Source organism: Heterodontus francisci, chromosome 7 (genome assembly GCF_036365525.1).
Source record: "Heterodontus francisci isolate sHetFra1 chromosome 7, sHetFra1.hap1, whole genome shotgun sequence".
Taxonomy (NCBI): domain Eukaryota; kingdom Metazoa; phylum Chordata; class Chondrichthyes; order Heterodontiformes; family Heterodontidae; genus Heterodontus; species Heterodontus francisci.
In genome coordinates, this window is record NC_090377.1 from 66,809,831 (window position 1) to 66,834,723 (window position 24,893).

Genomic DNA, 24,893 nt, shown 5'->3' on the forward strand with positions numbered 1-24,893 from the left:
TTGTACCTGAAGTACAATCATTTGAATGAAGTACCAAGGGGCTCTAGATTGCTGGTAAAGCTACACCTCTGTACGAAATGACACCTTCAGGAGAGGAGAAAATAATACAAAAAGCATTGGTGAAAAAAAAATGAAGTGTTGTCCATTTCCTTAATGACTGCTTTCCAAAATACACATCTTTGGTAGTTATTTATTATAGAATTGTCTATCGGCTATTATTATGGAAAGGTACTACCAAATTTAAAATGTAGTTCAATTATAGTTTATGGTTGAAATAATCTTTTTGTATTTAGCATAATTAAATTTATGTTGATAGAATGCCACATACATCTTTAAATCCATAATTGCATTTATTAAGCAACATGACAGCAGTGGAAACTAATAATATGCTGTTCAACTGGTCATTTATTCAAACCTAAAGGCTGGTTACTGAATGGGTTGGAGAAATGTTCTGACCTTATGAATTACTGCAAACTACAGTTAAATCTGAAACAAAGGCACATCTCACATTTCCAAATGTCTAATTTTTAATCTGTAACATTGAAGATAATGCCATACTACAGTGCTGTATTGCTAGATTAGAGTACATCAGGTTTGTTAAAATCTGACCAATTCTTAATAAAACAAAATGTTTGACTATAAAACCTGGATGAAGTTGAGAAAGCCACATACTCTAAAATGGCCCTGGAATTAGTGTAATTGTTGAATATAGTTGAGATGATATTGACTCATAAAATATTTGTACATATAAAGTTGGTGTTTATTATAGCCACCTCTGTCTCTCCAATTGTTCTAACCATATATGCTTCTTATATAAACCTGCAAATTCTGCACTCAAGTTTTCAATTCATCAACAGTTCTGAATCAAAATGCAACACAACATTTCTTGATAAAATACACCTAATAGGAAAGCAATATATACAACCACACAGACACATATATATTGGGCGTGTATGTGTGCTTTTAGTTAGCCAGAAGCCTGACATGTATGGAAACCCATTATTATGACAAAAAGTCTTTCAATTTGTACAGGGGAATGTGAGTGTTCTGGCAAGGCCAGCATTTATTGCCCATTCCTAATTGCCCTTGAGAAGATGGTGGTGGGCTGCCTTCTTGAACCACGGCTGTCCATGTGGTGTAGGTACACTCACAGTGCTTTTAGGGAGTGAGTTCCAGGTTTTTGACCCAGCGGCTGGAATTTTACAGTGGACGGGATGGGCGGGGGGTGGGGGGGGGTGTTGGGGGCAGCTGTCCACTGACCGAAAAGTTGGTGGCGCTCCCACCTCCGCCGGGCCTGGGGATCCAGACCAGATTTTATGGTCCTCAGGCCCTTAATTAGTCTTGGGCGGGCTTCCACCTCATTGAGGCAGGAAGTCCCACCTAATGGAGCTGCCGGCCAATCAGCGGGCCGGCAACTCTTAGTCCCAGCAGCGCCATTGGGAGCGGTGGCCACTGCTGGGGATGCAACCCGGTGGAAGAATGAAGATGACGGAGAGCACAGGAAAAGGGGTAGGTATTTGGGGCCTCGCCGGGGGCAATCGGTCAGGCCCTGGCAAGGCAAGGGGGGGTCATTAAGGGGGGCAGGGGCGTGTTGGGCGTTGGGGGCGGTTGGGGCTTCAGGGATGGCCCTCCATCGGGCATAGGGTGCCCAATCAGAAGGGCAATCCCCCCCCCCCACCCCACCCCAGGCCCCCTACTTTTATAAGGCAGCTTTTCTGAGGCCTCAGCCATCTGCCTGCCAACCATAAAATCCTTGTGGCAGTGGGCGGAGACCCTAAAGTTGCCAATAATTGGCCACTAAAGGGTCTTGATTGGCCTAGGCTGGGCAGGCCATTTCTCGCCACGTAAATTGGCTGCGGAGGCGGGAGCAGGTTGGTTAGGGCCCCCGAGCCTCCCACTCCATTTTACGCACCCCCCTGCCACCAGCCCACTCTTTTGGGGGGTGTGAAATTCTTGCCACTGAAGTTAGAAAGGTGTGTGACTTGGAGGTGAACTTGCAGGTGGTGATGTTCCCATGCATCTTATTTTTTTAGAGATACAGCACTGAAACAGGCCCTTCAGCCCACCGAGTCTGTGCCGACCATCAACCACCCATTTATACTAATCCTATACTAATTCCATATTCATACCACATCCCCACCAGTCCCTATGTTTCCCTACCAACTACCTATCCTAGGGGTAATTTATAATGGCCAATTTACCTATCAACCTGCAAGTCTTTGGCATGTGGGAGGAAACCGGAGCACCCGGAGGAAACCCACGCAGACACAGGGAGAACTTGCAAACTCCACACAGGCAGTACCTGGAATTGAACCCGGGTCGCTGGAGCTGTGAGGTTGCGGTGCTAACCACTGCGCCTGTTTCCCTTGTCCTTGTAGGTTGTAGAGGTTGTGGGTTTGGAAGGTGCCATCGAAGGAGACTTGGTGAGTTGCTGCAGTGTATCTTGTAGATGGTACACACTGTGCACTAGTGGTGAAGGGAGCGCACGTTTAAGGTGGTGAATGGGGTGCCATTCAAGCAGGTTGCTTTGTCCTGGATGGTATTGAGCTTCGTAAGTATTGTTGGAGCTGCACATATTCAGGCAAGTGGAGAGTATTCCATCACACCCCTGACTTGTGCCTTGTAGATGGTGGGCAGGCTATCGGGAGTCAGGAGGTGAATTACTCGCCGCAGGATTCCGAACCTCTGATCTGCTGTTGAAGGCACAATATTTACATGGTTGGTCCATTTAAATTTCTGGTCACTGGTAACCCCTAGGATGTTGATAGTGGGGGGAATTCAGCAATGGTAATGCTTTTGAATGTCAAGGGGAATGGTTAGATTATCTCTTGTTGGAGATGGTCATTCCCTGGCACTTGTATGGTGCGAAAGTTACTTGCCACTTAACAGCTCAAACCTGAATGTTGTCCAGGTTTTGCTGCATGCAGGCATGGACTGCTTCAGTATCTGAGGAGTCACGAATGGTGCTGGACATTGTGCAATCATCAGCGAACATCCCCACTTCTGACCTTATGATGGAGGGAAGGTCATTGATGAAGCAACTGAAGATGGCTGGGCCTAGGAGACTTCCCAGAGGAGTTCCTGTAGTGATGTCCTGGAGCTCAGATGATTGGCCTTCAACAACCACGACCATCTCCCTTTGTGTTAGGTATGACTCCAACCATTGGAGAGTTTTCCCCCTGATTCCCATTACTTCAATTTTGCTAGGGCTGTTTGATGCCATACTTGGTCAAATGCTGCCTTGATGCCAAAGGCAGTCACTCTCACTTCCCCTCTTGAATTCAGCTCATTTGTTCCCGTTTAGACCAGGGTTGTAATAAGCTGAGTGGTCCTGGCAGAACCCAAACTGAGCATTGGTGAGCAGGTTATTGTTAAGTGCTACTTGATCGCACTGTCAATGACACCTTCCATCATTTTGCTCATGATTGAGAATAGACTGATGGGATGGAAATTGACTGGATTGAATTTGTTCTGCTTTTTGTGGATAGGACATACCTGGGCAATTTTCCACATTGTCAGGTAGATGCCAGTGTTGTAGCTGTACTGAAACAGCTTGGCTAGGGGTGCGCTAGTTCTGGGACACAAGTCTTCAGTACTACAGCTGGGATGTTGTCAGGGCCCATAGCCTTTACAGAATCCAGTGCTTCTGCCGTTTCTTGATATCACGTGGAGTGAATCGAATTAGCTGAAGACTAGCATCTGTGATGCTGGGGTCCTCAGGAGGAGGCTGTAGGGTTTCTGTTTATCCAACATTAAGTGCGTATTCTCTTTCCCTAGGGACATAATACATTTACTCAAATGCAGAGAGTTTAGTCATGGGTTGGCAGAGTTTATAACCAAAATTGTGCACAGGAGTGCTCCTGGAGTTTAGTCAGCTAAAACTATGTTGTGTACCATGATAGAGTACTGGTAAGCTTCCCACTGCTTGACGAGGTAGAACCACTATACCCATTAGAGCATTGGACGGCGTCATTATCTGCAGCCAACACTCTTGGCGGCAGATTTACCCCTTCAGATTATATCAATGAGCTGGGCTGGCTGGCCAATCATAAGATTGCCATGAAGTACTCTGGATCTGCCTGGTTCAGGTACCCTATTATTGGTTGACTTGGTTCCAAGCTTCCATCATCATGTCTATAATCTTGGAGGCACTTCAGTCCCAAAGAGATCCCACTCACCCTTCCCCAACTACCTCCCCCCGCCCCCACCCCCCTTCCAATTTGGATAGCAGCCAGTCGTTTAGCAACCTAATATTGTGTTTTGTGTTTAACAGAAATGCAATACACAGTGTTAGGGCAAGGATGTCCGAAATCAAAATAGACCAAAGCTCGTTGATTTTGTAGAAGCCATTTCTAGAAACAGTAGTTAGCAGGGATCAGCATTATGGTTTGCATTCCCTAGTACAAGTATAGTACAAATATACCTCGTAGTGTAATCTTGGGGATGTAGATCCCTAAATGATTACTTGAAATTCCATTAAATAACTTCACTTGTAAAGATACAAAATATTGGCCTTAAAATTGAAATTTAAGTGGGTGTTAGTGAATTTTTAGGAATAGTACAAACTAACAAAAGAAAACTATAATGTTTAAAGATATTTGAGTAAATAAAAATATATATGACAGGTTAAAATAAGTCATGGGGTAATAACTATGCCATTTGCTGAAAAATAATTTACTTACTGAAGTCAGGATGACCAATGGTATAGGGTTTTCAAGAATAACTTAAGCATCTGAAATAGGGATCCAAAAATGTGTTTTGTGTGATAGAAATTGTGTAAACATGATTATTTTTTCATATATAACTAAGATAATCTGCACATTACAACAATGAAAAATGTAACTGAACTATGGTTTAATAACTGTATTGACATTTGTTGTATTTGAAGTTTAGATTTAAATTATACCATTGTTTTGTTACAATCTGAAGCAGTTTATTTATCGCACTATAAATGACAGGAAACTAGAATGAATTCCAAATGAAAAGATTGGTTGCCAACCCAACCCAACCCAACCCACTTAAAATGTAAAATGTTCACTAAAACTCCCTTGACTTGGATTGCTGCTGTCTAGTATCCAAACTAAAATTGACTTAACTGCTCCATTTCACAGGTTATGTGACATTCAGCATTTATATATGTTGTGAACTTAGATATGAATATGACACAACAATAATTATGGTGCATGCACTTTGCAAGTAATCCATGGTCAAAGATTTGTGGCTTTTTGGCACAGTATCGGTTCAAATTTGTAGGGGCGAAGCTGGTCTAGATCTTATTTACAGAAGACGTATTGTAACCTGGTCTTATGTCAATACTTCAATCTAGATTTTCTAATGATAGAAAAAGTGGTTGAGTTGGTCCATGGTATAGACTTGACGAAACTGGCACAGAGGGTGGTCTTGTTGAATTTTCTAACAGGAATCTCTTACTAACTTGAATTAAATGGAAACCCTCACTCAAGAAGCTTGGACTGTGGCACTCTTGACTAGAATCTACCAATGCAACAGTTGTTAAAGGGTTGAGCTTGTCATTAAATGGAAACTTATGGCATTGACAGAAACATTGACTCATTGTTCACAATGGTATAGGTGAACACGTGGGCAATACTGCTACCTTTGGTGCAGAAAGCTTGGAGATCTTGCAGCAGCAGGTGCAAAGAAAATTATTCCCACTGAGGCAATGCAGCCAACCAGATCCCTTATAACTGGCTCCAAATGGGGAATAAACTTAGTTGTACCAGGAGGAAAGTGAAGATAACTGTTCTCAATTGGAAACCACCAACTATTGCAAAACCTAAGCTGGGATAGGCCACACTCTCTGGCTGGTCCCATTTCAAGCACTGCACAAAAACAATTGCCTTTTGTACACTTTCCTTCAAGGGAGAGGAGGTGGTCAATGAACAGCAAACATTTTGTTGACATGCATCTGTGTTTTAGGGTTTCTCAGTGGGGTCAGCAGCCACGAATGCAGAAGATAGCCGTTAATCCAATGCTTCTTCCCCTTCAAATAATGTGGGCACTGTGAACTGCCAAGCACTGAAGGCATCATGGCTCCTTCTTAGATAGTGGCACAGATATATGTACTGATGTTTCTGTGGTGAGTTATCACCTGAACAGTAATTGAGTAAAATCCTTTCTGTACAAATAGGCCAAGGCAAATTGTTAGGAGGTGTCATGATGCCTACATGGGAGCAAACTATAACACATTTCACTCAAGGAGAGTCTGCCATTCAGTGAAAGCTAGGTGACGTATATAGCTGATGCCTCCTTTCCACTGGAAAAGTGGTCATATTCCCCTGAAAACCCGCATGTGTGCACTGAAGACTGCCTAATATAGCAGATGTCCCTTGTGATGGATTGAAAGGATGAGGTGGCATGAAAACCTCACGTTGTGGTAACTTTCCCTTTTTCATAAAACCTCTTCCAAATAATGTCTCCAGGTTATCCTACAGCAAACTATACATTTCTGTGGTAACTGCTGTTGCAAATAAAGAGAGTTCTCTCCCTGATATGTCCAGGTAAGTGTGGAAATCATGGGCCCACGAGTTAGTGCTAGGTGCAGACCAAAATAGCACACATATCTGCATCTCAAACTGTTGAACTCTGCATTTGCAACTAAATTTTTCCCTAAGTTGTGCATTACATTTGGAACACCTGAAGAAATACCTCATCGATTTGCATGATGCGATTTAAAAGTCAGCAGAGACCAAGATTAATGAAGGAGAACATTGGCAAGGGAAATGAACAAAGTGGGGAAAATTGAGTACTGTTAGAAATGAAATAATGCAAAATGTAATTAAAATGCAAAAAAAATTAAATTGAGACACAAATTACCCATTGAAATATTGAGTGCAATGGGAATCAAGGCATGAGGTGAAGGCGGGGTTTTCCAATCTGTGCTCATTGTCAGCCAGGCTCCACGCCATGAGAGAAACCTTGGAGAATTAGGGCTTTTGCTTTAAGTGCAGCTCCCCTCTAATGCATCAACAAGCATCTGGATTAGGCTATGTTAAACATTGTATTTATTTATCGTGTACTTAGATTTGTTTAAAAAAGAAATGCATCAATTTATGTCTCAAGTTGAATTTAAGTACCATGTAACAATATGCTTTGCAATGTCTTATGGCATTATCCTTACATTCAGGTTGTATGAACTGAATTATTTGTGAGTTCCATTCTCCATTTTGGTTTTAGATTCAAAGTGCACATTGTAAAGTGATACAGCAATATTAAAAATAATTTTCTGTTTAATTTTCAAACAGCAGGATTTGGTAACCAAAGTTACCTTTCTGTGATGTTTACATTCTTAGAGTTTTATTATAAATCATAAACCGATGTGTATGTAGCAATAAAAATGAATAGCTGCTTGGTGAAAATGGGGTGTTGAACTCCCATCTGAGATCTGTGTTACAAAACCAGTAAAAGCATCAACTGTATTATTGCCAAAAACCATAAACTAAAGTGACACATAAAAAGCAATGTGAAAACATAAAAAATGTAAAAGGTGCAGTGTAATATCTTTTCGATCACAGAAAGTTCCATACATCTGCAAGTGAAGAAGGTGGATGAGATCTGTAAACTAGGATTCATCAGCCTCTCATACATCTGTACATGCAAATAGGGATGGACAAAAAACTGAGTCAACGAACCAAGAGATTAAATTGGCAGGTTTCAAAATAACTGGTTTAGAAGCATTAGGTCCAAAGAATTCCTAAATTTCTCTGAGAAAGAATGTGATTATTGCTGTAATTCGGTAAATGTGGGTGAAACTGAACCAAGAATATATAGTATGTATGGTGTGGTGTTCAGATGGAAATATATCCATCATTAGGTAAGTGGGTGGGTTCTAATCTTAAATTCCTGGGATTGACTGCAATATTCTATGGTGATTTCTTAGGCATAGAATGCATATATCCATAAATACGTTCCATCCCTTGGAAATTAACAAAGAACTTTGCACAGTCAAACCTTTTTTTTTTTAACATGGGTTTTAGTAGTATAAAATCTCACATTGGACAAAAAAGCACATCCTAACAAGCAACACTTTTACTTTGATTCAGTGTTACTCATCTCTCCTTCTTTCATTGTTTTCACAATGAGCTCAGATGTCCAGGTTGCTTCTCCTAGGCTGTTGATGGCCTTGCAAGTATATTTGCCATCATCATGTGCAGATACCTCAGAAACAATCAAACAGCAGTTTCCATCTTCATCATATTCAATTTGGTAGTGGCGAGACTCCTTGATAGGTTGTTCGCCCTTGAACCAGATAACTTCAGGATCAGGGTAGCCTATGAACAACATGCAATCACAATGTTAGAAGTTCTCATATACACAAATTATGCAGTCACAAGTAAATACCAGTTGTTACTGGAAGATTGTTCCTTCAGTGCAGTTGGCAACTTAAAATAATTTTTACCGGCAAATGACAACTGTTGGCTGGAATGCTTCATGTCAGCATATCTGGCTTATGTTCAAAATGCATACTCCAAATTTTGGCCATTCACCCTTGATTTTATGACCAACAATTTTGCTGGTCAGAAAATCATCCCTGCTGTCTTCATAAAATGAATTTTTATATTGATTTTTTCCAAATTCATTGATGCGAAATTGTTCTTGATTATATATATATATTATCAAACCTTTCAGCGATGAACAGAAAGATGAATCATTTAAGGATGTACCCATTGGTGCCCACATTTCACACTTTCTACCGGTTGGTTGCTATTTTTGATTGAAATAAGAATTGTTTGTATTGAAAAAGAACAACACTTGTAATAGATCCAGACTAGAGACAATCAGTTTGCACGATGCAGTTGTTAAGATGGAGCTCCTGAATATTACTGTTTGCAAAGTTCACAAAGTAGACAGGTAAGTAGGACATTTAACCCATCCTAGCCCAAATCTCCCTGATTTAATTTCTAGCTCAATGGGGCCTGAAATTTGGGTGTCTGCATGGGCTCTGGCAGAGATCTTAGTTTTCCTAAATAATATGTTTTTCTTACTCTTACATGGGATGTGGGCGTCACTGGCAAGGCCAGCATTTGTTGCCCATCCCTAATTGCCCTTGACAACTGAGTAACTTGCTAGGCCATTTCAGAGAGCAGTTGAGTCAACCACATTGCTGTGGATCTGGATTCACATGTCGGCCAGACCAGGTAAGGTCGGCAGATTTCCTTCCCTAAAGGACATTAGTGAACCAGATGGGTTTTCAGCAATCAATAACAGTTTCAGAGCACCATTACTGAGATTAGCTTTCAATTCCAGATTTTTTATTAATTACTTGAATTTAAATTCCACCAGCTGCCGTGGATTTGAACCGGTGTCCTTAGGACAGTAGCTGGGCCTCTGCCTCCCCATTAAAAAAGGTGTGTCTCTAGTTCTACTCTATTCTGCTGTGGTATTGTGGGTCGGTGGGGGGTGGGAAGGGGGTGGTGAAGGAGAGGGACCTAGATGCTATACAAGGAAAATAGTAAAATATTTACATTTGTGTGGTGACAGAGGGAGGGACATTGAAGTTGGTTGAATGGGTGCGATATCACTGGTACACCTGCAGTGCCAGTCTCGGAGGGGCAGCCCAGAGGCTCAAACCACTTTCTGATTCTGGCCTCATTAACATTTTCTTGGTGAGTTGTAGAGGCTAAACAGATTTCCTGCTGCAGCTTATTAGTCTGCTGAGGACGAAAATCGATTGGCGACTGTTCTTCCAGGCCACACAAAAATCTTTTAAAAAAAACAAGAAATTTAGCTTTCGGGAAAGGCCTTTAAAGACCACCTGTCAGGCCCCCAGTGGTCCCTTTAAGGAACTCCGGTGAGACCTTTCAAAGCACGGAGAAAGTGAGACTTGCATGCGCCATGCATCCTTCACCCATTTCTCCTTCAAAGATGTAATTGGGGTCGTACAACAGGCATAGGATCCTGATTGCGATAATTAGACAGCCTCTCGTCTATTTGGTCATGAGTGCTGGGCACCCATTTAAAGGTGTGCCTGAAAGTTGATTCAGATGGGCAAATGGGCCCATATGGTCCTCACCAGATTTTCAATTGCTGGTGGCCCTTTACTGGAGAGGAATGGTTTGAAAGCCTCCACCAGAAAGTTTTGCAAAGTATCAAATTATCCTCCCTATATTAATGCACAAAAATAAGAAAAGAGGCGACTAAGATCAGGACATGGCATACAAGTAAATGTGTTATTGGCTAGTGCTCAGTACAATACTAAAGATAAGGAAAAAGGTGTAACAACAGCCAGAAAAGAATGTTTCAACTAGTTTCCCTCTCCACAACAATGCTTTTCTCTCAAGATATTATAGGTAGGCTTTTTTAATTAATCAAACATATACGATAGTATAACCAATATTCTTGCAGGCAATCATTATAGGATATTTGGAGATAGCAGAGGCTTTGACCATAACTCTTCAATGCTCCTTAAGTTTGCAAATTGTGCACTGCCACTGGAGACTAGTCAGCTCAGTGCAAGAACAATAATTTGCACTTATATAGCACCTTTAACATAGTAAACGTCCCAAGGTGCTTCACAATAGTCAGATAAAAACTGACATCAAACCAAAGGAGGAGATTTTAGGACAAGTCAATAAACATTTGATTATAGAGGTAGATCTTCAACAATGCCTTAAAGGAGGAGAGAGAAGTGGAGAGATATAGCCATTTTTGGTGGGAATTCCAGAGCTCAGGACCTAGATGACTGAGGCATGTTCACCATTGGGGGTGGGGAGGGGGGCGGGGTGGCGGTCACAGAGGAAGGGATGCACAAGCAGAGTTTTCTCAAGAAGGGAGGGAAGAGATCTCCTTCACCCATCACATTTTTGCCTGCTGATGTATATTGGCTCTCAGTGCAGCCAAGCGTCAATTTTAAAATTCCCATCCTCATCTTCAAAATCCATCCAGGGCTTGCCTCTCCTTATCTCTGTAACCTCCTTCAGCCTTATAACCGTTCCCGATCTCTGTGCTCCTCTAATTCTGGCCTCTTGTGCATTTCCAATTTTAATCGCACCATCATTAGTGGCCGTGTTTTCAGCTGCTTAGGCCTGAAGCTTTGGAATTTCCTCACCAAACCTCTCCGTCTCTCTCCACCTCTAAAATGCTCCTTAAAACCAATCTCTTTGACCAAGCTTTCTCCTTATGTGGCTCAGTGTCAAATTTTGTTTGATACCACTCCTGGGAAGCACCTTGGAATGTTTAATTATGTTAAAGGTGCTAAATAAAAGACAAGTTGTTTTTGTAATGTAAGTTTCACATAAGCTGTTAGAATCCAAAATTTGAGATAAAATTAGTGAGCATTTTGGAATGCATGAGTTAATCAAGGACAGCCAGTATTGACTTGTCAAAGGGAAGTTGTGTTTGATAGATTTAATAGAATTCTTTGACCAGCCAGAGGCTGTGGTACACATCGGTACCAACGACATAGGCAGGAAGAGTGACGAGGTCCTGCAGGGGGAGTTTAGGGAGTTAGGTAGAAAGTTAAAAGACAGGACCTCTAGGGTTGTAATCTCGGGATTACTCCCTGTGCCATGTGCCAGTGAGGCTAGAAATAGGAAGATAGTGCAGCGAAACACGTGGCTAAACAGCTGGTGTAGGAGGGAGGGTTTCAGATATCTGGATCATTGGGATCTCTTCCGGGACAGGTGGGACCTGTACAAGAAGGACGGGTTGCATCTAAACTGGAGGGGCACAAATATCCTGGCTGCGAGGTTTGCTAGCGTCACTCGGGACGGTTTAAATTAGTGTGGCAGGGGGATGGGAACCAGAGCAGTAGAACAGCAGGTGAAATAACTGAGGGGGAACTGGTAAATAAGGCCAGTAAGACTAAGAGAAAGAGCAGGCAGGGAGATGTTGCTGAGCACAGCGGGACTGGTGGTCTGAACTGCATTTGTTTCAATGCGAGAAGTATAACAGGTAAGGCAGATGAACTTAGAGCTTGGATTAGTACTTGGAACTATGATGTTGTTGCTATTACAGAGACTTGGTTGAGGGAAGGACAGGATTGGCAGCTAAATGTTCCAGGATTTAGAAGCTTCGGGTGGGATAGAGGGGGATGTAAAAGGGGTGGGGGAGTTGCATTACTGGTTAAGCAGACTATCACAGCTGTACTGCGGGAGGACACCTCAGAGGGGTCATGCAGCGAGGCAATATGGGTGGAGCTCAGGAACAGGAAGGGTGCAGTCACGATGTTGGGGGTTTACTACAGGCCTCCCAACAGCCAGCGGGAGGTAGAGGAGCAGATATGTGGACAGATTTTGGAAAGATGTAAAGGTAACAGGGTTGTAGTGGTGGGTGATTTTAACTTCCCCTATATTGACTGGGACTCACTTAGTGCTTGGGGCTTGGATCGGGCAGAATTTGTAAGGAGCATCCAGGAGAGCTTCTAGAAACAATATATAGATAGTCCAACTAGGGATGGGGCTGTACTGGACCTGGTATTGGGGAATGAGCCGGCCAAGTGGTCGAAGTCTCAGTAGGGGAGCATTTCAGGAGCAGTGACCATAATTCCGTAAGTTTTAAGGTACTTGCGGATAAGGATAAGAGTAGTCCTCGGGTAAAGGTGCTAAATTGGGGGAAGGCTAATTACAACAATATTAGGCAGGAACTGAAGAATTTAGATTGGGGGCGGCTGTTGAGTGTAAATCAACATCTGACATGTGGGAGTCTTTCAAATGTCAGTTGATTAGAATCCAGGACTGGCATGTTCCTGTGAGGAAGAAGGATAAGTTTTGTAAGTTTCGGGAACCTTGCATAACGAGGGATATTGTGAGACTAGTCAAAAAGGAAAAGGAAGCATTCGTAAGGGCTAGAAGGCTGGGAACAGACAAAGCCCTTGAGGAATGTAAAGAAAGGAGGAAGGAACTGAAGCAAGGAGTCAGGAGGGCTAAAAGGAGTCATGAAAAGTCACTGGCAACCAGGATTAAGGAGAATCCCAAGGCTTTTTATACATATATAAAGAGCAAGAGGATAACCAGGGAAAGGGTTGGCCCACTCAAGGACAGAGGAGGGAATCTATGTGGAGCCAGAGGAAATGGGTGAGGTACTAAATGAGTACTTTGCATCAGTAGTCACCAAAGAGAGGTGGTGTTGGGCGTCTTGCAAAGCATTAAGGTAGATAAGTCCCCAGGGCCTGATGGGATCTACCTTAGAATACTGAAGGAGGCAAGGGAAGAAATTGCTGGGGCCTTGACAGAAATCTTTGTATCCTCATTGGCTACAGGTGAGATCCTAGAGGACTGGAGAATAGCCAATGTTGTTCCTTTGTTTAAGAAGGGTAGCAAGGATAATCCAGGAAATTATAGGCCGGTGAGCCTTACGTCAGTGGTACGGAAATTACTAGAGAGGATTCTTCGGGACAGGATTTACTCCCATTTGGAAATAAATGAACTTATTAGTGAGAGGCAGCATGGTTTTGTGAAGGGGAGGTCATATCTCACTAACTTGATTGAGTTTTTTGAGGAAGTGATGAAGATGATTGATGAAGGAAGGGCAGTGGATGTTATCTATATGGACTTCAGTAAAACCTTTGACAAGGTCCCTCATGGCAGACTGGTACAAAAGGTGAAGTCACACGGGATCAGAGGTGAGCTGGCAAGATGGATACAGAACTGGCTCGGTCATAGAAGACAGAGGGTAGCAGTGGAAGGGTGCTTTTCTGAATGGAGGGCTATGACTAGTGGTGTTCCGCAGGGATCAGTGCTGGGACCTTTGCTGTTTGTATTATATATAAATGATTTGGAGGAAAATGTAGCTGGTCTGATTAGTAAGTTTGCAGACGACACAAAGGTTGGTGGAGTTGCTGATAGTGATGAGGATTGTCAGAGCATACAGCAGGATATAGATCGGTTGGAGACTTGGGCGGAGAAATGGCAGATGGAGTTTAATCCAGACAAATGTGAGGTAATGCATTTTGGAAGATCTAATACAGGTGGGAAGTATGCAGTAAATGGCAGAACCCTTCGGAGTATTGACAGGCAGAGAGATCTGGGAGTACAGGTCCACAGGTCACTGAAAGTGGCAACGCAGGTGGATAAGGTAGTCAAGAAGGCATACGGCATGCTTGCCTTCATCGGTCGGGGCATAGAGTATAAAAATTGGCAAGTCATGCTGAAGCTGTGCAGAACCTTAGTTAGGCCACATTAAGAATATTGCATGCAATTCTGGTCACCACACTACCAGAAGGACGTGGAGGCTTTTGAGAGGGTACAGAAGAGGTTTACCAGGATGTTGCCTGGTCTGGAGGGCATTAGCTATGAGGAGAGGTTGGATAAACTCGGATTGTTTTCACTGGAACGACGGAGGTGGAGGGGCAACATGATAGAGGTTTACAAAGTTATGAGTGGCATGGATAGAGTGGATAGTCAGAAGCTTTTTCCCAGGGTGGAAGAGTCAGTTACTAGGGGACATAGGTTTAAGGTGCGAAGGGCAAAGTTTAGAGGGGATGTGCGAGGCAAGTTCTTTACACAGAGGGTGGTGAGTGCCTGGAACTTGCTGCCGGGCTAGGTGGTGGATGCAGGTACGATAGCGACGTTTAAGAGGCATCTTGACAAATACATGAATAGGATGGGAATAGAGGGATACCCGTCCCCGGAAGTGCAGAAGGTTTTAGTTTAGACGGGCATCAAGATCGGCGCAGCCTTGGAGGGCCAAATGGCCTGTTCCTGTGTTGTACTGTTCTAAAAAAAGGTAATTTAACTAAATTGTTAAGTAAAGGTAATGCAGATGATGTTGAGTATATGGGTTTTCAGAAATTATTCAATAAGAGACTTAGAAAAATTCAGGCGCAGGGTATAAGAGGAAATGTAGCAGCATGGACAGACAGTTGCTTGATGTACAGAGGGCAAATGAACATTTCTCAGATTGAAGAAATGGTGTACAATTCAGCAGGGTGATGCGAGGGGTGGAAACTATAGTTGCGAGGTGAAATTGAGATATTGGAGCAGATGTTTGAGCAGTCAGTGCCGATGGTTGCAAATGTAAAATTGTCACTGAGAGTGAGGATAAAATTGAGGATAAATTCTTTGTGCATTTGGTTGTTAGATTATGGAACATGTTGCCACAGGAAGTGGCTGAACCAGAGACCACAGCATCTTTCAAAAGAAAACTGGATTAAATTTTAAACAGAGGATGATAGACCACTGGAAGAAAGCAGAGTATAGGGATTAATTTTGGATTGCTCTGCTAGTGGACTGTATGGCCTCGTGTGCTACAACCTTCTATAGTTCTGTGGTCTCCTGTTGCACATATCCAAAAAACAAATACAGCTTTATTACAAGAATCGCAATTTAACATCTTGATATTCCAATGTACATAGTGTTGTATTTCAGTTCTCTTGTCAAGAAGAATCATTGAATTTGCAGCCAATAATCTGGATAAGGTTTCCATGATAGAGGAAGGCTTTGATCTCTATGCATGAATTTGAGAATGCAATGGTTCCTTTTAATAAAATCAGTTATTCACCAACAAAGATAATCAAAACATGGTAGTTTTACACTAAAATCCATTTATATGCTTCTCAACGAAAGATACTGTGATTTGCATTCTGTATCTGAATCAGGATCTGTCAATTTACCTTCAATCTTGCAGTCAAAGCGAGCAGCACTGCCTACTATAACTTCAGTGTCTTTAAACGTCTTGGAGAAATATGGCTTAAAGCTTTGTCTTTCTTCAGAAACTGCCTCAAGAAGCAGCTTGGTTTCATCAGCTGAGATAAGGAAACATAAAAACAGTTAAATGGACTATCCATTTTTGGACACCATGTGAAACTATAATACCTGCACAAATTGGGCAAATGCCAATGTTGGAGTAGCTGAGGCATGTATTATACTTTTATGCTAGTTATAAAGAGCCTGACCTAAAAATGAAGATTACTACTGTTAATTCATATTTATTGAAATACAACTTTCCAGTGCTCTTTTGAGGCTTGTTCAACTAATGTTGTCCCATATTCTGCTTGCAGAAACTTAAATATCAGCAAATTGGGATTGTTAAGTTTCTGAAGTTCACAAACTGAATCTCCAAATGGCAACAATATAGTGTTATCAATGGAACTTGGGGAAAGGTTGTAGACATGGGCCGGAGTTTTATGTGGAGGCAGTGGCCCTGCCCACTGGCTGGAAAGCCTGATGTGAGCCCATCTCCACCGTGCCTGGCAGTCATGCTGCTATTTTGCATGGCTCAGGCCCTTAATTGGCTGCTGTTGTGGCTTCTGCCCCTGAGGCAGGAAGTCCCGCCTCCAAGAGCTGCTGGCCAATCAGGGGCCAGCAGCTCTTCAGTCCCAGCAGCGCCACCAGAAACAGTGGCCACTGTTGGGACTGCACCAGGCCAGAAGAGGAAAATGGATGTTCGCCTCAGAAATGATAAGCAGGGGGTTGGTCCTCGCTGGGGGAAATCAGCTTGACCTCAGCAAGTAGGGGTGGGGGGAGTGTCAGAGTGTAGGGCAGGAGGGAAGTATTGTTTCAGTGGGGTGCAGGACTAGCCCATGCTGCTGGGGTGGTCCCTCCATGGGGCACAGTGTGCCCGATCAGGAGGGCCCCCGCAGCCTGCAAGGAGGCTACCAGGTATTACTAGGTGGCCTCCTCAGGTGCTGAGGTGCTCATCTGCCGGAGGTAAGATACATGGTGGTGGGAAGAGGCCCTTAAATGGCCATTAATTGACCACTTAAGGGACTCAATTGACCTGAGGTAGGGTGGGTCACCTGCCACCTCCCCATTGCTGGTAAAATAGTAGCGGGAGTGGTTAGGCGACAGGTGACAGACTCCCCCACCCCCCACAATCTCCCACCTGATTTTACAGCCCCCGCCTCATAGCCCGCTCCCAAGGAGGGGTGCAATGACGAGGGGTGTAAAATTCTGGCCATGGTAACAAGGCAGAGTCTTCCATGTACATAAGACTATTTAAATCAATTTAAACTGTTGGTAATGAGAGAAAAATTATCACAATTTTTGCTGCACAGGGAAACGTATACTTATCTATATGTATAGTTCTGTTAGTAAGGTTACTTTATTGATTCAAAAATAATGTAATCGTTACATAGTTATATCTACATTTTTCATTATTCTGTTGAAGAGATGTTTATGGATACAGCATTAGATATACAATATTACGATGCTGGTGGGGGAGGCATTTCGCCACTCAAGCTGACAAAGCTGTGTTGTGGATTGAACAAATTAAAGTTTTATCATCTTGTCAAACTGAAAGACAAAGGAAATCTTGGAGAGTCACCTGCCCTGGAGCAACATCTGTAGCTATTTCCCTGTTTAGCAGTGTGTTGTGCTCAAAGTGAATCCTTGTGATTCTGTACAGGTACAGTTTCAGACATTCCTCAGTACATCAATCTGAACTTCAAATGTTATTCTACTTCTTTCTGAATCAATATTACTGGAATTGCCTGCCTGGATGCAAATTCTTTGAGCCTCTCTGTGTGCAAGCTGTATAACTTCTTCCCAATCATTTCATGTAAAGCGATAACAAGCAGCATTTGTTGTGTAAAATAGTAATATCATTCTTGCCCATCATTATGATTGATGAGAATAAGAGTAGACAATTCTAAGAAATATTAAACATGTCCATTTAGGGAATTAGAGTTTATTAATGATAAATGAAAACCTTCTCTTTGCTGACGATGCTGCTTTAACATCTCACACTGAAGAGTGTCTGCAGAGATTCATGGAAAGGATTGTGGCTGCCTGCAACGAATTTGGCCGAACCATCAGCCTCAAGAAAATGAACATCATGGGACAGGACGTCAGAAATGCTCCATCCATCAATATCAGCGACCACGCTCTGGAAGTGGTTCAAGAGTTCACTTACCGAGGCTCAACTATCACCAGTAACCTGTCTCTCAATGCAGAAATCAACAAGCGCATGGGAAAGGCTTCCACTGCTATGTCCAAATTGGCCAAGAGAGTGTGGGAAAGTGGCACACTGACACGGAACACAAAAGTCCGAGTGTATCAAGCCTGTGTCCTCAGGACCTTGCTCTACGGCAGCGAGGCCTGGACAACGTATGTCAGCCAAGAGCAACGTTTCAATACATTCCATCTTCGCTGCCTCCGGAGACTCCTTGGCATTAGGTGGCAGGACCGTATCTCCAATGCAGAAGTCCTTGAGACGGCCAACATCCCTAGCATACTACCACACCCTACTGAGCCAGCGGCGCTTGAGATGGCTTGGCCATGTGAGCCGCATGGAAGATGGTAGGATCTCCAAGGGCACATTGTACAGCGAGCTCGTCACTGGTATCAGACCCACCGGCCGTCCATGTCTCCACTTTAAAGATGTTTGCAAACGCGACATGAAGTCCTGTGACATTGACCACACGTCATGGGAGTCAGTTGCCAGTGATCGCCAGAGCTGGCAGACAGCCATAAAAGCGGGGCTAAAGAGTGGCGAGTCGAAGAGACTTAGCAGTTGGCAGGAAAAAAGACAGAAGCGCAAGGGGAGAGCCAACTGTGTAATAGCCCCGACAAACAATTTTATCTGCAGCGTCTGTGGAAGAGTCTGTCACCCTAGAGTTGGCCTTTATAGCCACTCCAGCAGCTGCTTCACAAACCACTGACCACCTCCAGGTGCTTACCCATTGTCTCTCGAGACAAGGAGGCCAAAGAAGAAGAAGAAGACTACCAGAGATAAAAAGAAACGCTGCATATACTGCAAATCTGAAGTTAAAACAGAAAGTGCTTGAAATGCACAGCAGGTTAGTTAGCACCTGAAAAGGAACGAAAGGTTAACATTTCAGGTGGGAAACCCCTCATCAAAAGAAAAATGGTGTGTGAAAATTATGGGCTGGATTTTTCAGTGAAGCAACAGCGCTCACCACTGACCTTGAAGAAAGCTGCATACAAAAATCTAACGATCTCTGTGGTATGGTTTTCCCCTTTGTCGCGAGCGAGGTGGAGGGGAAGAGATACAGAGAGAGGTGGGTGGAGATGAACAGAGAGAGGGGGGAGAAGGAGACAGAGAGGGGGAGAGGGAGAGAGAGAGACAGAGAGGGGGAGAGGGGGAGAGAGAGAGACAGAAAGAGAAGAGAAAGAGAGAGAGAGTCAGAGTCATTTACTTACGGCAATGAAGGAGGCCATTCTGTCCATCGAGCCCATGCCGGCTCTCCACAGAGCTATGCAGTCAGTCCCACTCTCTGGCTCAATCCCCATAGACCTGCAAGTCTATTTATCTCAGGTGGCCATCCAACTTCCACTTGAAGTCATTAATCATCTCCACTTCCACCACCCTTGTGGGCAGCAAGTTCCAGGTCATTAGCACCCACTGCATAAAAAAATGCTACCTCATATTCCCCCTTCATCTTTTGCACAAAACTTTCAATCTGTGTTCCCTAGCCCTAAAGGGGAGGGGGGAGGGAAGAGAGAACGAGACACACACACACAGAGCGCGGGGAGTGGGGGGAGAGAGATCAAGGTCTCTCCTGAAAGGTGGACATCTATCCAGAATTGTCTGCATTGCTACATCAAGTACTTTAGATGGGTCTGTTTTTGTCCAGTGTGTGCAGGAGGGTTTTCTGACACAGTATGTGGACAGGCCAACCAGGGGCGATGCCACATTGGATTTGGTACTGGGTAATGAACCCGGCCAGGTGTTTGATTTAGATGTAGGTGAGCACTTTGGCGATAGTGATCACAATTCGGTTAGGTTTACCTTAGCGATGGGCAGGGACAGGTATATACCGCAGGGCAAGAATTATAGCTGGGGGAAAGGAAATTATGACGTGATTAGGCAAGATTTAGGATGTGTAGGATGGGGAAGGAAACTGCAGGGGATGGGCACAAACGAAATGTGGAGCTTATTCAAGGAGCAGCTAATGCGTGTCCTTGATAAGTATGTACCTGTCAGGCAGGGAGGAAGTTGTCGAGCAAGGGAGCCGTGGTTTACTCAAGAAGTTGAAGCGCTTGTCAAGAGGAAGAGGGCGGCTTATGTTAGGATGAGACGTGAAGGCTCAGTTAGGGCGCTTGAGAGTTACAAGCTAGCCAGGAAGGATCTAAAGGGAGGGCTAAGAAGAGCAAGGAGAGGACACGAGAAGTCATTGGCGGATAGGATCAAAGAAAACCCTAAGGCTTTCTATAGGTATATCAGGAATAAACGAATGATAAGAGTTAGAACAGGGCCAATCAAGGATAGTAGTGGGAAGTTGTGTGCGGAATCAGAGGAGATAGGGGAAGCGTTAAATGAATATTTTTCGTCAGTATTTACAGTAGAGAAAGAAAATGTTGCCGAGGAGATTACTGAGATACAGCCTACTAGGCTAGATGGGATTGAGATTCACAAGGAGGAGGTGTTAGCAATTTTGGAAAGAGTGAAAATAGATAAGTCCCCTGGGCCAGATGGGATTTATCCTAGGATTCTCTGGGAAGCCAGGGAGGAGATTGCAGAGCCGTTGTTGTTGATCTTTAAGTCGTCATTGTCGACAGGAGTAGTGCCGGAGGACTGGAGGATAGCAAATGTTGTCCCCTTGTTCAAGAAGGGGAGTAGAGACAGCCCTGGTAATTATAGACCTGTGAGCCTTACTTCGGTTGTGGGTAAAATGTTGGAAAAGGTTATAAGAGACAGGATTTATAATCATCTTGAAAAGAATAAGTTCATTTGCGATAGTCAGCACGGTTTTGTGAAAGGTAGGTCGTGCCTCACAAACCTTATTGAGTTTTTCGAGAAGGTGACCAAACAGGTGGATGAGGGTAAAGCCGTGGATGTGGTGTATATGGATTTCAGTAAGGCGTTTGATAAGGTTCCCCACGGTAGGCTATTGCAGAAAATACGCAAGTATGGGGTTGAAGGTGATTTAGAGCTTTGGATCAGAAATTGGCTAGCTGAAAGAAGACAGAGGGTGGTGGTTGATGGCAAATGTTCATCCTGGAGTTTAGTTACTAGTGGTGTACCGCAAGGTTCTGTTTTGGGGCCACTGCTGTTTGTCATTTTTATAAACGACCTGGATGAGGGTGTAGAAGGGTGGGTTAGTAAATTTGCGGATGACACGAAGGTCGGTGGAGTTGTGGATAGTGTCGAAGGGTGTTGTAGGGTACAGAGGGACATAGATAGGCTGCAGGGCTGGGCTGAGAGATGGCAAATGGAGTTTAATGCGGAGAAGTGTGAGGTGATTCACTTTGGAAGGAGTAACAGCAATGCAGAGTACTGGGCTAATGGGAAGATTCTTGGTAGTGTAGATGAGCAGAGAGATCTTGGTATCCAGGTACATAAATCCCTGAAAGTTGCTACCCAGGTTAATAGGGCTGTTAAGAAGGCATATGGTGTGTTAGCCTTTATTAGTAGGGGGATCGAGTTTCAGAGCCACGGGGTCATGATGCAGCTGTACAAAACTCTGGTGAGGCCGCACCTGGAGTATTGCGTGCAGTTCTGGTCACCGCATTATAGGAAGGATGTCGAAGCTTTGGAAAGGGTGCAGAGGAGATTTACTAGGATGTTGCCTGGTATGGAAGGAAGGTCTTACGAGGAAAGGCTGAGGGACTTGGGGTTGTTTTCGTTAGAGAGAAGGAGGAGGAGAGGTGACTTAATAGAGACATACAAGATAATCAGAGGGTTAGATAGGGTGGATAGTGAGAGTCTTTTTCCTCGGATGAGGATGGCAAACACGAGGGGACATAGCTTTAAGTTGAGGGGTGAAAGATATAGGACAGATGTCAGAGGTAGTTTCTTTACGCAGAGAGTAGTAGGGGCGTGGAACGCCCTGCCTGCAACAGTAGTAGACTCGCCAACTTTAAGGGCATTTAAGTGGTCATTGGATAGACATATGGATGTAAATGGAATAGTGTAGGTCAGATGATCGGCGCAACATCGAGGGCCGAAGGGCCTGTACTGCGCTGTAATATTCTAATTCTAATCAAGTGTGTGGGTAGAGATTGACTACTTATGCAAGCAAAAACAATGCCAGGTATGTCACTAAATCAGTTTTCAATATAGTGATGAGAAAGTAAGTCAATAAATTAGTCTTCTCATTTAAAGCTTCTTCACAAAAATGCACATTTATTGTTGCTTTTATTAGTAAGATAAATTTTTAATGTCTTTATCTTTTGAAATTTGCTCACTGGCCCCTTGGGCCGAGCAAAAATCACAATGCAGCCCTCCGCCGAAATGGTTGGACGAAGCTGGCCTAGGGTTCATATCTGGTATTTTTAAAGTTAACGGTCTCACTGAGGCCATAACATGGCCAGTGAGGCTGTTTTTCAATAATTTTGAACTTAGTACGCCTTTAAAAACCCAGTTACACCTCAATCAACAAGGTTTTTCAAGGGTTTTTACAATGAGAGAGAGAGAGAGAGAGAAAAAGAAAGACTTGAATTTATATACCACTTTACAGTCAGCGAAGTACTTTTGAAGTGTAGTCACTGTTGGACTGTAGGAAACGTGGCAGCCAATTTGTGCAGAGAAAGCTCCCACAAACAGCAATGTGATAATGACCAGATAATCTGTTTTTGTGATGTTGATTGGTCAGGACACCAAGGATAACTCCACTGCTCTTCTTCGAAATAGTGACAAGGTATCTTTTGTGTCTACCTGAGAGGGCAGGTGGGGCTTTGGTTTAACGTCTCATCCAAAAAGACGGAAGTGAAAGTTCTCGTCAGTTGATAGATTTTAAATTGGTGGCAGATGGGTTGGACATCAACAGCGTACCATCTGAATAAGTACAGGATGACTGACAGCGACATCTGTATTTCTGCATTTAACTGCACATGTGTAGACTCCAGAAATTGTTGTCAGTTTCAGATGAGTAAGGATGGTGAATGCTGAGAGCGTCACAATCATCAAGCAGGGTAAACAGCCAATCACATTGAAGTATTCTCATAGACAGCAAACCAGGAAGTAAAAATCTGGGCCATTATTTTGAATAAATGTTGACCAGTTGCTCAGAAAACATCTAAAGGGAACTCAAAACAGAGATATTGGATTGGAAAGATGGAAGACTGTCTTGGATTGAACTGCATCTGGAAAAGGTTTAAGATTTTAGTTCCCTTCTAAATGTTCGCTGACCACCTATGTTTTACCTTTGTACCTCCTTCCATCAGCATCCATCCATCTGCAACTTCAGGATACTTTTCAGTCCTCACACGTTACAAATACCGGCTATGCCAACAGGAACTCTGCTTTTTAGGCAAAGGCTGGATCCTTGGATCACCATGCCAGATTTATTGTTTTAAGGCAACATTTCAATTATATAAGTAGTTCTGATGAGCTTATTACTTGTCCAGTTGCTGGCTAGATGTTGTATAATTTGTGGGGATGTATAACCATTGAAATATAGAGATAGAAATGGCAAACTTTTTAATCTCCTGGCTGCAGTATTGATTTATGCTGTAAATGTAACCATAACTGAATCTTGACAAAATAGTGAAAAAAAACATGATTTTTATTACCTTCGGCTTCTGGCTTTTCAGCAGAATCTGGAGGACTGGGGGATGTGTTTCCCAGTGAAGACTTCCTCCCACTTAGACCAGCTAGCATTGCCATAGAAGACAGCCGTCCTATTGCCCTGACTGCATGACCTGTTTTCTGTGAATCAGAGAAAAATTGAATAATGTGAAATTTCAATACAAATTTTGTTTGAGGAAGGATTAAATGTATTACAAATATAATACAGTGGTGCACTGTGCATTGATAATTAACTTATCAAACATTATTGCCATCTGTCCAATTCTATCCTGGAAAATGGATGGCCAGCAGTTGGAAATCAAGGGGGTGGAATCTTGACTGCCCCAATAACTTGATGCAAGTTTCAGACAGGCCTGTAAATGGGCGAGCAGCCTGCCTACCTGCAACAGGCTTAGATATGCAAATCAGGGTGCTATGCTAGTCATAGGACTAGAACCGAAGATGGTTTGACCATAAAAATGCTGGCATCAAATGGGCGATGCTGACACTGTGTCTGTGCCTGTTTCAGGCAGAAGTCTGAGAGCAATCCCATTGTGTCATAATAAGTTAAAAAAAAATTACATTCATTGTTCAATTCAGAAGGCAGTTGTAAGTGGCCTAGTGGATCCCTGCTAACATTACAGGCTTCAAATTAACAAAACTTGACATTTTCAATAAAGGGGATTGCTGGTAAGTGTTCCTTCTGCAAATTCATGCAGGATTGCATATACAGTGCATCTCTGTGGTTATTCTGTGTAGCACATTTTTCAGATCACCTGGCTAATGATTCATCAATCAATGGGGAAGGTTGAGCGAAAGAAAAGTAAATGAAAATTGAAGGAGGAACAGAAAAAAGCTGTAGAAGAAATAAAGAGAGAAAAATAATGTTAAAAAAAAATGAAACAGAAGTAAAAAGGGAGACCAACAGGAAGCTTCTTTGATAATATATTGCAGCATTGATGTATTTCCTGAACAGATGTGAATGTGACTACACCAATAGAAGTATGGAAATAGTTTCAATAAAATCAACAGAGATATAGAAAAATTAAGGGCAATCCTACTCTTGATGGATTGCAATGTCTTCCAACTGTAGTAGACTACATGGACGTGCATGACCTTCATAAGGGAAATGGAAGATTAATGGGGGAGAGGGGCAATTTGTTTATTAATGTAAAAGGAAAAATTAGATCTTTAACTGTGCTATGCCTCCAAACAAGCTTTCAGTCCAAGTCACTATAGGGCAAAATGAGACAACACACTGTGGTTTTATTGCTAGGATCGTGTTTTGAATCTGGCTGAAGCCCATGAGATAAAGGTATCATTTCTCTATTGGTTGCTAAAGAAAACTACAATGAATTAGTTTGGAAGTTTCAAAACAGCTCTTAATGGGTGGTGGAATCACAACTCCTAAATTAAGACTCTCACAAGGTGAAAGCACAAGGAAGATGCCCGTAGTAAACTCCACACTGGTGCGGTCGGGTAGGTAAGAAACATTCCTGGGGGAGAGTAGTTTCAACTTTTCCATG

At 43.1% G+C, this 24,893-nt stretch overlaps 1 protein-coding gene across 10 annotated transcripts in view; it reads right to left on the reverse strand.

Annotated features, from left to right (window-relative positions):
* Nucleotides 1-331: 331 nt before the first annotated feature.
* LOC137372031 (myosin light chain kinase, smooth muscle-like) overlaps nucleotides 332-24,893 on the reverse strand; it is a 433,121-nt gene continuing 408,559 nt past the window's right edge. For all 10 annotated transcript variants that reach the window (XM_068035330.1, XM_068035322.1, XM_068035326.1 and 7 more), the window contains 3 exons: nucleotides 23,373-23,508; nucleotides 15,569-15,700; nucleotides 332-8,288 (listed from right to left, as the gene is read on the reverse strand). In XM_068035330.1, coding sequence (XP_067891431.1) covers nucleotides 8,047-8,288; nucleotides 15,569-15,700; nucleotides 23,373-23,508 — 510 coding nt within the window. In that variant the 3' untranslated portion in view covers nucleotides 332-8,046. The remainder of the gene's footprint in view (nucleotides 8,289-15,568; nucleotides 15,701-23,372; nucleotides 23,509-24,893) is intronic.